The sequence below is a fragment of the Sparus aurata genome, chromosome 10 (assembly GCF_900880675.1).
Source record: "Sparus aurata chromosome 10, fSpaAur1.1, whole genome shotgun sequence".
Taxonomy (NCBI): domain Eukaryota; kingdom Metazoa; phylum Chordata; class Actinopteri; order Spariformes; family Sparidae; genus Sparus; species Sparus aurata.
Genome location: NC_044196.1, coordinates 27,479,964 through 27,493,243, shown reverse-complemented (window position 1 = coordinate 27,493,243; position 13,280 = coordinate 27,479,964). Strand labels below are relative to the sequence as shown.

Genomic DNA, 13,280 nt, shown 5'->3' with positions numbered 1-13,280 from the left:
TTCCGCATGTTTATCTCAGGCTCCTCAATAGCCTTCTTCCTCCCTCCAGCAGGCAGCCTGGTCCTGTTGCTGTCCTCCGCGGACAAATGCTGAAGGTCTGTTTTTTTTCCCGCCAATCTCTCCCTCTCTTGGGGTCGACAGAGAAACATCTAGCGGCTGCTTCTCCCGAGTGTTCCTCTGCATATTTAAAGACAGAAAGTTTGCTGCACCGGAGCCATGGCGATCATCAGTGTGATGACTGACAGAAAGCAAGCAGGATACGTGAAAAACGCGAAGAAAAACATTGTGCAGTGTCAGTGGTCACGTCTTCTTCCTTGATGTTTTTTTTTTTTAATTAATTAGACTCGGCAATAATTAATAATGTGTTTCTATGTTTACTGCTGCTAATGTATGTAACGCTGTTACTGTGATGACACATGACAGTTAAATATTGAATCTGTCTATAATAACCACATCCTGACATGTAACTGTGATTTTTGATAATCTAAGTACTAATAATAACAATCATGACAAAAAATTAATAAAGACTGCAGATCAAGATAAGAAGCTGCAACTGGCAGTGAGCAGCTCTCTTTTCTGTTAGCATTGAAGTGATGTACTCCAGGACATTATAGAATATGATAATGTATAAAATAACATTTAATGGTACAAAAAAAGTACAGTTGCAGTAGACTTCTCTTATAAATATGCAGCATAAATATAGTTTATATTATTATTATTATTATTATTATTATTATTATTATCATTTTTATTACGACTACTATTTTTCTGCATATTCTTGACTTTGAATGGGAGCTGCTGTAAAGCATTTCTGTTTCTGATTCATATATTATGCAGTCAGTTGTCCATATTTTAAGTTAAATTAAATGAACCAAGACAGATGTCACATTTACATGTCAGGGTGTGGTTATTATAGACACAGATTCAATATTTAAGTGTCATTTATCATCACAGTAACAGCGTTACAACCAGCATTGAAGTGGAATAAAGATGCTTCTTCTGTATCTGAAAACATTTTGAGTAAATATTCTATAATTGTATTAAATTATGTATATATGAATTACACTTGATGTTACTCTGTAAGTGATGAGCTGCATTAATTGTCCTCTGTAGAGGTGACGGGCATTTTTAGGGTGTGCTACAACTCTCTGGTCCTGTGCTAAAAAACTGTCAGCCTCTGTAGCACTAGTGCTATTTGCTGAAAAAGTTAACGTACAGCCCTGGGTTAGCGAGCCCCTTTTGTGTTTCATGTATATAATGCAGGAATAAGCAAAGCATTTCAATGTCAAGGTGAGCCTATCAGATTCTGAACACTTAAAGACCATTTTTACTGCTCCGCTACTTCCTGAATTTAGAAGGGCATCTTTATTTCATCATGTCCACTACTATTGGATGAAGTGATTATCAGGTGTGCCTGACTTCAGTACAATGATCAGATACACCTGATTAATCACTTCACCCAATAGATCAGGACAGGAAATTAAAATGCCCACCTTATTTCAGGAGGTAGGAACTGTAAAAACCATCTTGTAGTTTTTAAGTTGTTCGCTAGGGGTAATTTAAATGTTTTGTACACTTTTCTAAAAATGTAAGGGGTCATGGCCCATGACACGGGCAGTCCCACTACCCACAGATGATTTGCAGAGGATTTCCCTTATTTTCAAATCCCAATGTTGACAGGTATGAACCAGAGGCTACAGACTGGGAGCAGAAATTAGAAGATGCAGCGAAGTCTGGAATGTCTACTGGCTATTGGGAGGAAAACCTGAGGGGACCTGGGGTACAGATGGAGGATGCTAAACACAGCAAAGCATCACAAAATTAGGTAGTTGTAATCAAGTCAGGGTGCAGATAGGTCCTCCACCACCAGAGTCTACAAGGTTAATGGCTCTGTTTTTAGATGTGTCTGCCTCACCCTGGAAAAATGTCGCACATTCCAGCATCATTTCCATCTATGGTTGAAGGAACTGTCAAATTTATAAGCTGCAAGGGAAGCAAACCACTCCTCTGCTGTCAATATGGCTTGTATAAAAGTGTTGGAAACAAGGATCTTTACAGTAAAGCATGACATACTGGGTTAGTGGAAACAATCAGTGTCAACTATAAAACACTGTATAACAACTACTTTTTAAAAAAAATATATTTATTCTGAAATTAAAATCACTATCTTCACTCAGCCTAGCAAAAACACCTCCAATCCACCTCCACCTCCTGATGAACAGGATATGGAGGTGGAGGTGGATTAAGACACACCCCACCTCTTTGCATTAAGAGCACCCCGACTAGAGCACAGTTCAGTTGCAGACATTGCAGAGTAACAGCAACACACACCATGAAGAACTTCACTTTGATAGCAGCTTTGAGTCTCTGCAGCATTAGTGAGTATTGAGAATTAATAACTGTTCACTTATTTAAATATTTATCCAAAGGAAAATATTCATGTTCCTTTTTTTTGTTATCTGCCTTTGTTTCAGGATGGATCTCTGCCTCAATCTCTCAGACCCATTTACACGAGGACGCTTGCGGGTAAAAGCGACAAAATATTTTATCGGAAGTGCCTTTCGTTTACACGGTGACTGCGTTTTTGGGGCTTGAAAACGCAAAAATCTGAAACCATCAGAGTGGAAAAGTTGAATATGCTCCGCCGCAGCGTTTCCGTGTACACTGGCAAAACGCAAAACTCTGCTCAGATCTGCTCACGTTGCATACGCGTTTATACCACATACATGCGCCAGTACAGGGAAATAAACAAACATGTCGGATTATTTCCATGCATCAGACCTTCTAATAAACGTACAGGAGTCTTTCCACGAAATGTACAGGATATGTACAGATAGTCTTACTGAACAGAGAAGGATCTGTAATTACCTCTATCAAATTTTGGATGCACCAATTCGTCGGAGGCGACCCAGGCGGCTTTGGATGAGACCCTAGCTGCCTGGCATGCACACCCAATCGAATTCCACACACTTTTGCGTCACCGTATGCATGCAGATTTCCTCCCGAAAACGCTTGTCTAAATGGGAAATAAAAAGTGAAGACACAACGCCACTTTTGCGTCTTCTGTTCAAACCGTCATTGTGTAAACGTAGCCTCAGTATCAAACTGTGGAGGCTCAGCCTGGTGAAGAAGTCACGCTGCCGTGCACCATTACAAAATATGACTCAAACATTCTGGTCCAGACTGGTCAACAGAACCAAGATCAGCTGCGTTGTTGTTATGTTTAGTCATGGAAGCAAAAATAAGGTCTGTAAGGGAGTCTCACTAAGAACATTGTACTATTTGTAACTAAAATTAATTTGGAATGGGTTATATTTGAGTCATCGTATTAAGACTGTATTCTTGGTGATGACCTGAACTACGCAGCAGTGAGAATTCAACCGAGAGCGAAACGAAGACATCAGGAGCCAAATGTTATCTATGCTTCAACCAGATAGACTTTGGAGGCAACTGTAACTGACGCTATATGAAAATGCTATGAGCTTTTGTATGCCATGTTGGTAAGAGCCGTTACCATTCTAGCCAAACTGTTTTCTTATGCAATAAAGATCATGTGTTCATCCATTTGTAAGTGTCTTCCTACCACTGGTATGTTTTGATGGAGGATGCAGTAAGGACGATGATGACTGCCCAGGTTGTCTTACAGTGAGAGATAGATGAAGGTCTGCAATAGTGGAGCAGTAAGTGAGGCACACATCACTTGTTTGACAGGAAGAGACAGCACAGTGTGCACTCTTTGCTTTATCATATTCTGTAAATGATAACGTAAATATACTTGATACTGTATTGTAGTCTGCATATTCTACAAAGCAGTGTCACTTTTATTATCAAAGTAACTAGGACAAACATGTAGTCACAGAAGAGTGAGAGGATCATAGAGACAAACTGCTGCCTGTAGTATGTGTTTAATATTCCAACAATAGTCTCATTCACTAGTGTCGGTTTGGCTTGAAATACACCCCCAGACCAAGCTACCCCAAGCTGCTCTCAATATTTCATCCTACCAGAACTACTGCACACATTCCCACTGGTAAAAAATTATATCATCCAGTTAGAGTGCAAAATACTGCCAGGAATTAACAGCTCAGCTTAAGTTCCTTGCTGGTGTCCAGTCAAACATTCTATTCATGCTGTTTTATGGCACCATCAATACAATGTGCCCAAGCTGTGTGAATCTTTGTTCCTCTTTTGAGTGTGTCCTTCTGTGTATAGAAGTGTGTGCTCCTTGAGCCTTAATATTTGAATCAGCACTCATTTTCCTTATGCCATTCTAGGGTTGCATAATATATTCAATGAAATAGAACAGCCACTCCCCTTTTGTGGTACTCTCTGCCCATCTTAGACCATCAGGCTTTGTCTGGACACATTTGTGTATGAGTCAAGGAGTAAAAGTTGATATGTAAGCTTACAGGCCTTGGTTCTGAAAGGTGTAGAAGCAGGAGCAGCTGTGGAACTGGAAAGCAGGATGACGCTGCTCGAGGAAATTGTCAGGGAACTCTGAGGTGGACTATAACCAGTAGGCAGGGCAGATGGATGGAAATTCTCTGGAGGGTGGTCCAGATGCAACACTTTTCTTCCTGACAGCAGGTTTGTGGTCAGTTTGATGAACAGGATAAGGAACTTAAGACACACCCCACCTCTTTGTGTTAAAAGCACCCTGACTGGAGCACAGTTCAGTTGCGGACATTGCAGAGCAACAGCAACATTCACCATGAAGAACTTCCCTTTGATAGCAGCTTTGTGTCTCTGCAGCATTGGTGAGTATGGTGAATGAATTACTGTTCACTTATTTAAACATTTATCCAAAGGAAAATGTTCATGTTCGGTTTTTTTTTTGTTATCTGTTTTTGTTTCAGGCTGGATCTCTGCCTCAGTCTCTCAGTATCAAACTGTGGAGGCTCAGCCTGGTGAAGAAGTCACACTGCAGTGCAACAACATTTTAAAGTATGACAGTATGACATTCTGGTCTAGACTGGTCAACATGACCAAGATCAGCTGCGTTGTTGTTATGTTTAGGTATGGAGGCAGAATTAAAGTCTGTGATGGATATGAAAAAGGGAAATTTGAAATGAAATCCAACATCTCCACTGTCTTTCTCAACATCAAAAAAGTGGATTCATCTGACTCTGGACTGTATTACTGTGGATTTTACATAAACGGCACTCCAATTTTGACTCCCTTACATTTAAAGGTTAATGGTAAGATTACTGTCTTTTTCTCTTTTAGTTCTCTTTGTTCAGTTCGCTCTTTTCTGCTTATATTGTACAATACTTTTATTGTCTGAAAACAACATCCTGTATGCAAGGAAGTCTTTTTTTAAATCATTCTTCAAAATCAAAACGAATGTTATTTCTATTTTATTAAAAGGCAGCGATGAGCCACATGATGATGTCAGGGAGGGTGAAAGTAAGATTCTCCTAAAGATTTCTTTCATTGTCAAAGTTGTCTATTAGTTCTAGGAAAAACAGTTCAGCTAGATTTAGTTAGTAATGTTGAGCCTATATTAACTTTCTTGTAGGAGAGTGTGATGGAATAGCAATGCTGATAAGTGTGATAATCCGGGGTGCCCTGACTGTTCTCCTTCTACTGGTCATCATTGTTCTGGTTGTGAAAGCCAGGAAACTTCGAAAAGGTACTTTTTCAGTTACTGTCTCCGTCTTGTTTGCAGGGGAAATGCTTTTAACTTTTGTCAATTTGCTGGAAAACTGACCTTATGTCTTCTTTGTGTCACATAGCTGTTAAGGAAGACCAGAATCCTGAGAAGAGGAGAACACAATTTTGATAATTACTTTTACATACTGTTTGATAGAGCCGAAGTGAAAATCTGCCAGAACTTTATAGTATCAGCTCACATTGGCCTTTCCCTGACAAATGAGTGTATTTGTGTGTATGTAGGCTACTGTATATATTTGAATCTATGAGGCCTATATATGGGTGCATTATGCTTGAGTCCCACTCGAGAGCACTAACAATTTTAATTTTGCCATATGTAATGTCCCACTCAGTAAATGTATTTTTCACAATCCTTTAAAGGGGCTCTGAGTGACAATTTGTAGCAATTTACATGTATTAGTCAATTTTTATTGGCCATAAGTGAGCAGATTTTAGCATTTGTCTTCCATGTCTTTCTTGGTTGCCTATACAAGCCTATGGGTGATTTGTTTAAGTTGTTTAATGCTTATGAACTGTGGATTTACGTATGAAGGACTTTGGTTTATTTTCTGCCGTTCCAAACGATGTGTCTATATTCACGTTCACAAGTGCCTCGTCTCAGTTCCCCTCTCCCCCCAGTTAACAGAGAGCAACAGTAGCTGACGTGAGTTTAGAAACTGGTGTTTGCACCACTGACGACCAGATTCCAGCATAACATTGAGCCTCTTCTTTGTTGGGTGGGAGGAGTTAACATTTTTTTATTGCAAAAAGTTCAAATAACCAAATGAGTAAATAGCTGACTTTTCACATGCTTTTACTATCATGTCTTCCTGGTTTTGTCTGGCCTCGTGACTGCACAGATCGACCATTGGTAGACAGAGGTCTACAGCAACGGAGGAGAGAGTGAGGTTCACCTCACTTATTTCACAGGAAGAGGCTGCGCAGTGTGGTCCGAGGGGAAAACCAGGAGATCTGTTAAATCAATGTGTTTTGGGAATGATGTCTGAAATATAGCAGTAACTGTTTTTGATGAACATCAATGTGGAGACATTTCAACTGTGACATGCTTGAACTGAAAAATAAAATCTATTTTTAAAGGATTTGTTGTTGTGGTTGTGAAAATGTGTGACACTCACATGCCTTCTGTTGCACCATGCACTGTGTTGACAGCCTGAATCAGGGATCACATCTGTATCTTCACACTGCTGGCAGAGTGACATCTTTCTATCAAACTAATGAAAAGTTGACTAGTCAGAGTGACACGTTTACAGCCTGATATGAAACCATCCACTCTGAATCACAGCTACTAACATATTCACTGATATGTACTCGGTAAACTCACCTGCATATATAAAAACAATGTTTTAATTAGGGGTGGGACGATACGGGTAACTCACGATTCGATACTGTGACGATATTTGGCCCTCGATAATGATGATATCACGATACACGATATCTGCAATATTCGATTGCAAGACATTTCATCAACAATATATCAAGATATGTGACTGAAAAAGAAAAACGTCTTGTGCATCTATTGCATTTATTTTATTCTATTTTCTATAAATTTAATATGCCTTGATGTGTCCAGGTTGACCCAAAGCACTTTTATGTTCCCACTTCCCAGGTACTGGATGGGTGAACATAACTCTGCACATAATTGGTTGCATACTGAAATGTGCCCAATATTTTATTTAATTTGTATGTTATTCTTATCTTGTTTAGCTGTTGTTAAACTAAAACGGGCCCAAGTTTACATAAAATAAGTTGCTACTGACTTTTCAGTATCAGAAAGCACTGTCCTGGTTTACATAGGACATGCTATTTATGTTCATGCACTTTAATGTGTCCATCTCAGGGTCCTCTCCAGACGATGGAACAGCGGCGCTGCGCTGCTATACTCATTTTCAATGTTAGCTGCTTTATAGCGGGTGTTAATGGGCTGCCACGGTCTTCTCGTTAAAAAAAAGCCGCCGCCCCCCCCGGCTGACGGTGACGAGCGTCCGTGCGTCCGTCGGTCCAACGGCTGACGGTGAGGAGCCGGGGGACGGATGGACGAACGCTCCCCCCCCACGCTGACGGCGATAACGACCGCACCAGTGTTCTCCTGTCATCTGTCTCGTGAAAGCCAAAGTGGGTCCACACTTTAGAGTGGAAAATTGCGGGTGGGTCTTTGATTTGTTTTTCGTTGTTCGTATTTTCCGCCATTCTTTCATCTGTTCTTCTTCTGTTGTTAACTTGGCTTCTTCACCGGCCACTGCTTACGCCTACTTTACCCTCATTTACGAGATTAGCACCCCCATAAACAGGACAGGAGAGATTATGTGTTGACGGGGTAAACCCATAATGTGTGTTGTAATAAAATATCGATATTTGCCGTCAGTGTATCGATTATTTATTGCAACAGAGAGCACAACAATATATTGCAATATCAATTTTTTTTCCCACCTCTAGTTTTAATGATGCATTTAAACTTACACTACTTGTTACATCAATATCTGTGATTCAGCAAAGATCCATCTGAAGATCCATCTGAAGCTCCACGGTTGCCGGCTGTTAACATGAGGGGAATTGCCATGTTGGTTCAACATGGGTATTTTAGAGTTCATTGTCAGGCAGTCTCTCCTACAAGGCATGTGTAGTGTTGCAGCAGTTGTTCACACAGTTGACAGAAATAGATGTGTGAACAAAGAAAAAAGACAGAAGTTCAAACTTAAACTCCTTTCTCACCTGCAAAAAGCCTAACCATCAAGGTGTGAACTGGGTGTGAATGTCAGATCTGCAGTTTAAGAAAGAGAGAAAAAAGTTGGACACAGATCCCTTCATCTAATGTCAGAGAGTTTTCGAGGGGACCATCTAACAAGCATGTCTGATGGACAACACATCAACCCACAGTTTTAGGTCAAATAACTCACAGTTGATTTTTTATTTGATACAGGACACCACTAGTGAACTGTGTTTGCTTTACCCATTCATCCACCTCGTTCTCCACCCTACAGTATGCAGTATGCTCGTAATACCATGATACCTGACTTTCTCCCTTGCTACAGTAATCATCATTATGGCCATATAAGCTGCTTTCGACCGACCTGATCATTTTTCAGATGAGCACAGGCCCAGTCACACTTCACCTCCTTACTCAACAAGAATACAAATCAGACATTTTCACATGCAGCAATAATGCATACTGTAGCCATGGTGGAAACACATACAGCACTACTGTCACTGTGATTCTCTGAGCTACACACACACTCCCAATAATACCAACAGTTAGCTAGCCAGTAAATAAGACGTGACATACAAGTGTGGATGTACACAAAGATGTTTTTCTTCTCCGAAAGTTTGCCCTCAATGACAATAAAACCACAGAATCTATCCTTTGTAAAGTCAATACTATGTGTAGGCCAGAACACAGTCGTGTATGTACATTATGAGCTGTAAGAGCAGTCTCAACAACAGAAAGATGTCAGTTCTATTTTCTCTGGAGGCGTTTCTTTCACATTGTGGCCTCAAAACAGGACAACAAAATTACAACTGTTAAAATAGTTTGTTTGATGCCACATTTGATGAATATGTTACTGACAGACTTCCCATGCTGCAGCACACATCCCAACATCCCAGCAGCACATGGAATGTCTTAGTGTTCTCACAGAGAGGTAAAACAGAAGAAAAGAGCTTAACTTCTGAGAGTACACAAAAATCATCACCTCTAAAACCACCATCCACACAAGATGCTATCTTCACCTGTTCAGGCGCATGCTCGAGCGGGCTGCCTTGACCATGCACAAGTGGAGACATATTAATCTGCTTGCTTTGCTTCTTTCGCTTTATTGGCAAAAGTCTATGTCACACATAGGACACTGATGACGGTCACACCTACTCATTGGGAGAGTCAAATGGAGGGAGGAGTGATAGAGAGACACATGACTTCACAGGAAGAGACAGCACAGTGTGGTGTCAGTAAGTCAGGAGGCCTCTCAGGTCAAAGCTTTGCAGCAAAATATAAAAGTAAACACTTAGAGTGACCTATATTTTGTTGTATAAAAAAATGTCAGTCTGTGTATTTATACTGAATGGATATAAATAGCGATGGAATAAGCCGATTCTCTGTGGTGACGATCATTGTCTGTCTGAGTGAAAAATAATGTCCCACTGGAAGACTTCGGCCACAAACCTCACACAACCTGCTGTTCTCAAAGACAACCAAGAGTGACGCCACTACTTATGAACTTTATTTCAATCTCTGCTTCACACACACTTATTAAGGTACCTTACTTCAAAGCAACATCAACTTTTAATCAACAGATTCTGCTCTGATCCAGAGCTGTTTACCGACAGCAGGAGAGCTCAGAGATTACTTCTTAACTTTCAGGAATACAGAACAAATTTATCCTTTACTACTGTTTATCAACCTGACTGTAGCAGCTATCCACCATGTTGTCTGCTGAATGGAGCTGGAGGAGAAACTAACCTAACAATACAGAAATGTGAGGAGGGAAAGAAGAGAGAGAACCAGAGTCCTCACTGAGTGCTGAGAAAGGGGAAGGGCCTAGATGAAATCACATGAAATACATCCTCCCCACTGCCCACTCATTCACAGCTAATGTACGGTAAAGTAGTGTGGCTGTTTAGGGCAAAAAATCACTCACATAACAGCAACAGTATTTTTATCGACATCAAATATCAGGTGTAACACGAGTAAGATTACAGAAGTGGGAACAAGATCCCTATGTCTAAAATTTCATTTGTGAAAAAGATTCAACATTAAGGTGAATTTAATATTTCCTCGACAGTCTTTGGTTTTTGATTCTCACACGCTTCTTCCTCTCTGCACAAGTGGACTTGCAACAAGTCTTGTGCCCCCTCCCCCCTGTTATTTTCCACTGTGGTCCAAAACAGTTAGACTGGCCTTCACTTCTCAGCATTAAAACCACATGCGACAAAAGCTGCACAAGTTTCACACTGACATTTAAATATGTTCTCTTAAAACCTGAAGATATTTTTCATAGATTGTGATGATTGTTATGTGCCTCAGTAGAAGTACTGTGCTTTGTACATTTCAAAGGGGACTTAATTGTAACGGCTTAACTGCAGTCAGTCTCAAACACAACTAACATTGTTTAGGCCTTGATGCCAATAACAGCATCTCATTAGTTTGTGGGCAACATGTTCAGGCTTCCTTCCTTCTTCATGGTGATTTTCAGAAGTACAGAAAAACAGAAGTAGCTGAGTCTTGAAGAAGCTGATACAACAATGACTTGTCAAACTGAGCGGCCATGAAAATTAACTGAGAGAGCTAGAGAATGAGAGAATAAAAGCCCAGTCCCAAGAAAGTGTCATCCTGTTGGTGCCAATTATTGTCAAACAGTGTATTCCAGCTGTGAGGGCCAACAGTTCTGACTTAAGTCGCTGCCCTGTGTTGTTTTCTGTTTTTTTAACACTGCAGGCCAATCAGTTTGCCAGGCCCCTTGCGCTTCCTATGGCCAGTCCATCCTGGTGAAAACATTGTTGCCTAGATAACGATAAAAACTCATGCTCTCTAGGATGCCCATCCACTGGATAACACCTGATAAAGCTACATATAGGGTGCCCATCCAATGGACAAAATGTGTTTAAGTGACCAGGAACACTGATTAACCAATGACCCCTGTCCAATTAGGTGAGTGACTTTAAAGGGGATGAATACTTATGCAATCACTTTACATCATATATGCTTAATTAATTGACATTTATTTGCAGAAATCTGTTTTCACTTTGACATTAAAGAGATTGTTGTTGTTTTCAGTAAATTCTTTCGTCAAAAACCCAAATTATGTTGACCATGATGCCATTGAGAAAAGCAATAAAAGGGGAAATCAATTGAGGGAGTGAGTACCATATCCAGTATATAGGCACAACTTCACGGAGTAAAGATGAAACAATCTTACAACATATGCAGAGTAGCCCAGAATATTCAAAATGGAGTTGATGAGATTGTTGCAGATGTGTAAGACAGGAAACTCCAGCCCTCAAGGAAAAACACGCCCAGACTCCACAGGACTGGTTGACTAGTGAGCAGGAGGTCACTGGTTTGAATCCTGGCTCCCCTGGGGCGGAACTGAACTACATTTCGAAGTATGCTTGAGCAAGATAAGGAACCCCAGAATTGCTCCTGGTGTGCAGTTTGCATCTCGTGTGGCGGCCTCTGCAATCACTAAGGACAGGGTGGAGCTGGCGATTTATCCAGGGTGTACGCTGCCTTCATCCCTAGAGAAACTGGTATTGGCTCCAGAAATCCCCCGTGACCCCTTAAGAAGGGGGATAAAATGTGGTAATGTCCCCGGGATGCTTATGGATAAGCGGAACAAAATGTAATGAGATAGAAAATCAGAAAATCACAGAAGTAACCTATGCAGAATATGCTAAATGAAATAGAACAGCCACTCCCCTTCTGCAGTGTTTGTACAAAGCAGCAATTGGAAGGACACAAATGCAGACAACCTGGCAGACAAGGTCAGCAGGTCAAGTCAGTGGTTTTACTTTTAAAAGTTGACAGAAGTGACAAGGAATCTGTGACAGGAATAATGCCCATCCACAGGAATGGGAAAGGGAAAAGGGTGCAGGCAAGTTCAAGACTGAAAGCAGAGCACAAAATAACACTAGACTCAGATTGGTGGATATTAATGGATGTGAGAGTCAGGATACTAGAAGGAGTGCGAAAGTCTGGGGGCATCTGGTCAATGCATGGAGAGTGGCGATGAGTGTAAAGCTTCATGAAAATGTAGGGGCCTCTGGGAATGGGAATGTGTTCGAGAGAGGCAGAATAAGCAAAACAGGACTGAGGCTGCTGTTGTGATGGTACCACTTTATCAAGGGATTGAATCGTTCAGGATGCCTCAGAGATATGCAGGGTGGGCCTTGGTTCTGAAAGGTGGAGAAGCAAGAGACCTTAGTTGGGTAGCCGTGCAACAGAAAAGCAGGAGGAGGCTGCTCGAGGAAGTGGTCAGGGAACTCTGAGGTGGACTACAACCAGTAGGCAGGGCAGATGGGTGGAGATTCTCTGGAGGGTGGTCTGGATGCCTGTGACTTGAACAGGTGGGACAACCCTAGAGGGTAGCCAAGAAAACCAAACAACAGAAGATCCAGAAGGAGCCTGCAGATGGGGAGACAGGCAGTGTGCTAGGTAACTGAGGTGCAGGCCGGAGGGTCATGGACCAATGGCTAGCCTAATGAGAGGAAGGCAAAAGACGATGATACTGAGGCTAGCTAAATGAGAGACAGACCTGTGACTGACGATGCAGAGCATACATGTCAATCCTCCCGTTTTCCCCGTGAAATTACGTTATTTTAATCATCTGTCCCGCCGTCTTCCCATTTACATATTGTCCCTTAAATCTCCCGTGTTTACCCTCCGGCCCAGCAGGTGGCAGTACAGTAGTTGTACACATGAAGATTGGCGAGATTCCGGATTCAAGCGGGACTGGAGTCGCGAGATTCAAAAAAACGCGAACGCTAAGTGAAAATGGCCGAAGTTGGAAACAGACCACCACCTCCCAAAAAATCCAAAACTATGTGCAAATACCTTGACAAGTGGGAGACTGACTTCCCCTTTTTTAAAAAGAAAGGATTGGATTGGACAGAGCCATGCT

The 13,280-nt window shown here is 41.3% G+C and overlaps 1 protein-coding gene across 3 annotated transcripts; it reads left to right on the top strand.

The window, feature by feature from the left end:
* Positions 1-2,309: 2,309 nt before the first annotated feature.
* LOC115588952 (uncharacterized) lies at positions 2,310-6,749 on the top strand. Of its 3 annotated transcripts, none has more exons than XM_030429626.1 (6): positions 2,310-2,378; positions 4,857-5,198; positions 5,368-5,406; positions 5,519-5,632; positions 5,736-5,769; positions 6,511-6,749. In XM_030429626.1, exons 1-6 carry the CDS (start codon positions 2,333-2,335, stop codon positions 6,557-6,559), a joined length of 624 nt encoding a protein of 207 aa, XP_030285486.1. In that variant the 5' UTR covers positions 2,310-2,332; the 3' UTR covers positions 6,560-6,749. The 3 variants fall into 3 exon arrangements, with proteins under 3 accessions (XP_030285486.1, XP_030285484.1, XP_030285485.1); XM_030429624.1 differs by lacking the exon at positions 2,310-2,378 and adding an exon at positions 4,356-4,757; XM_030429625.1 differs by lacking the exons at positions 2,310-2,378; positions 5,368-5,406 and adding an exon at positions 4,356-4,757.
* The last annotated feature ends 6,531 nt before the right edge of the window (positions 6,750-13,280 follow it).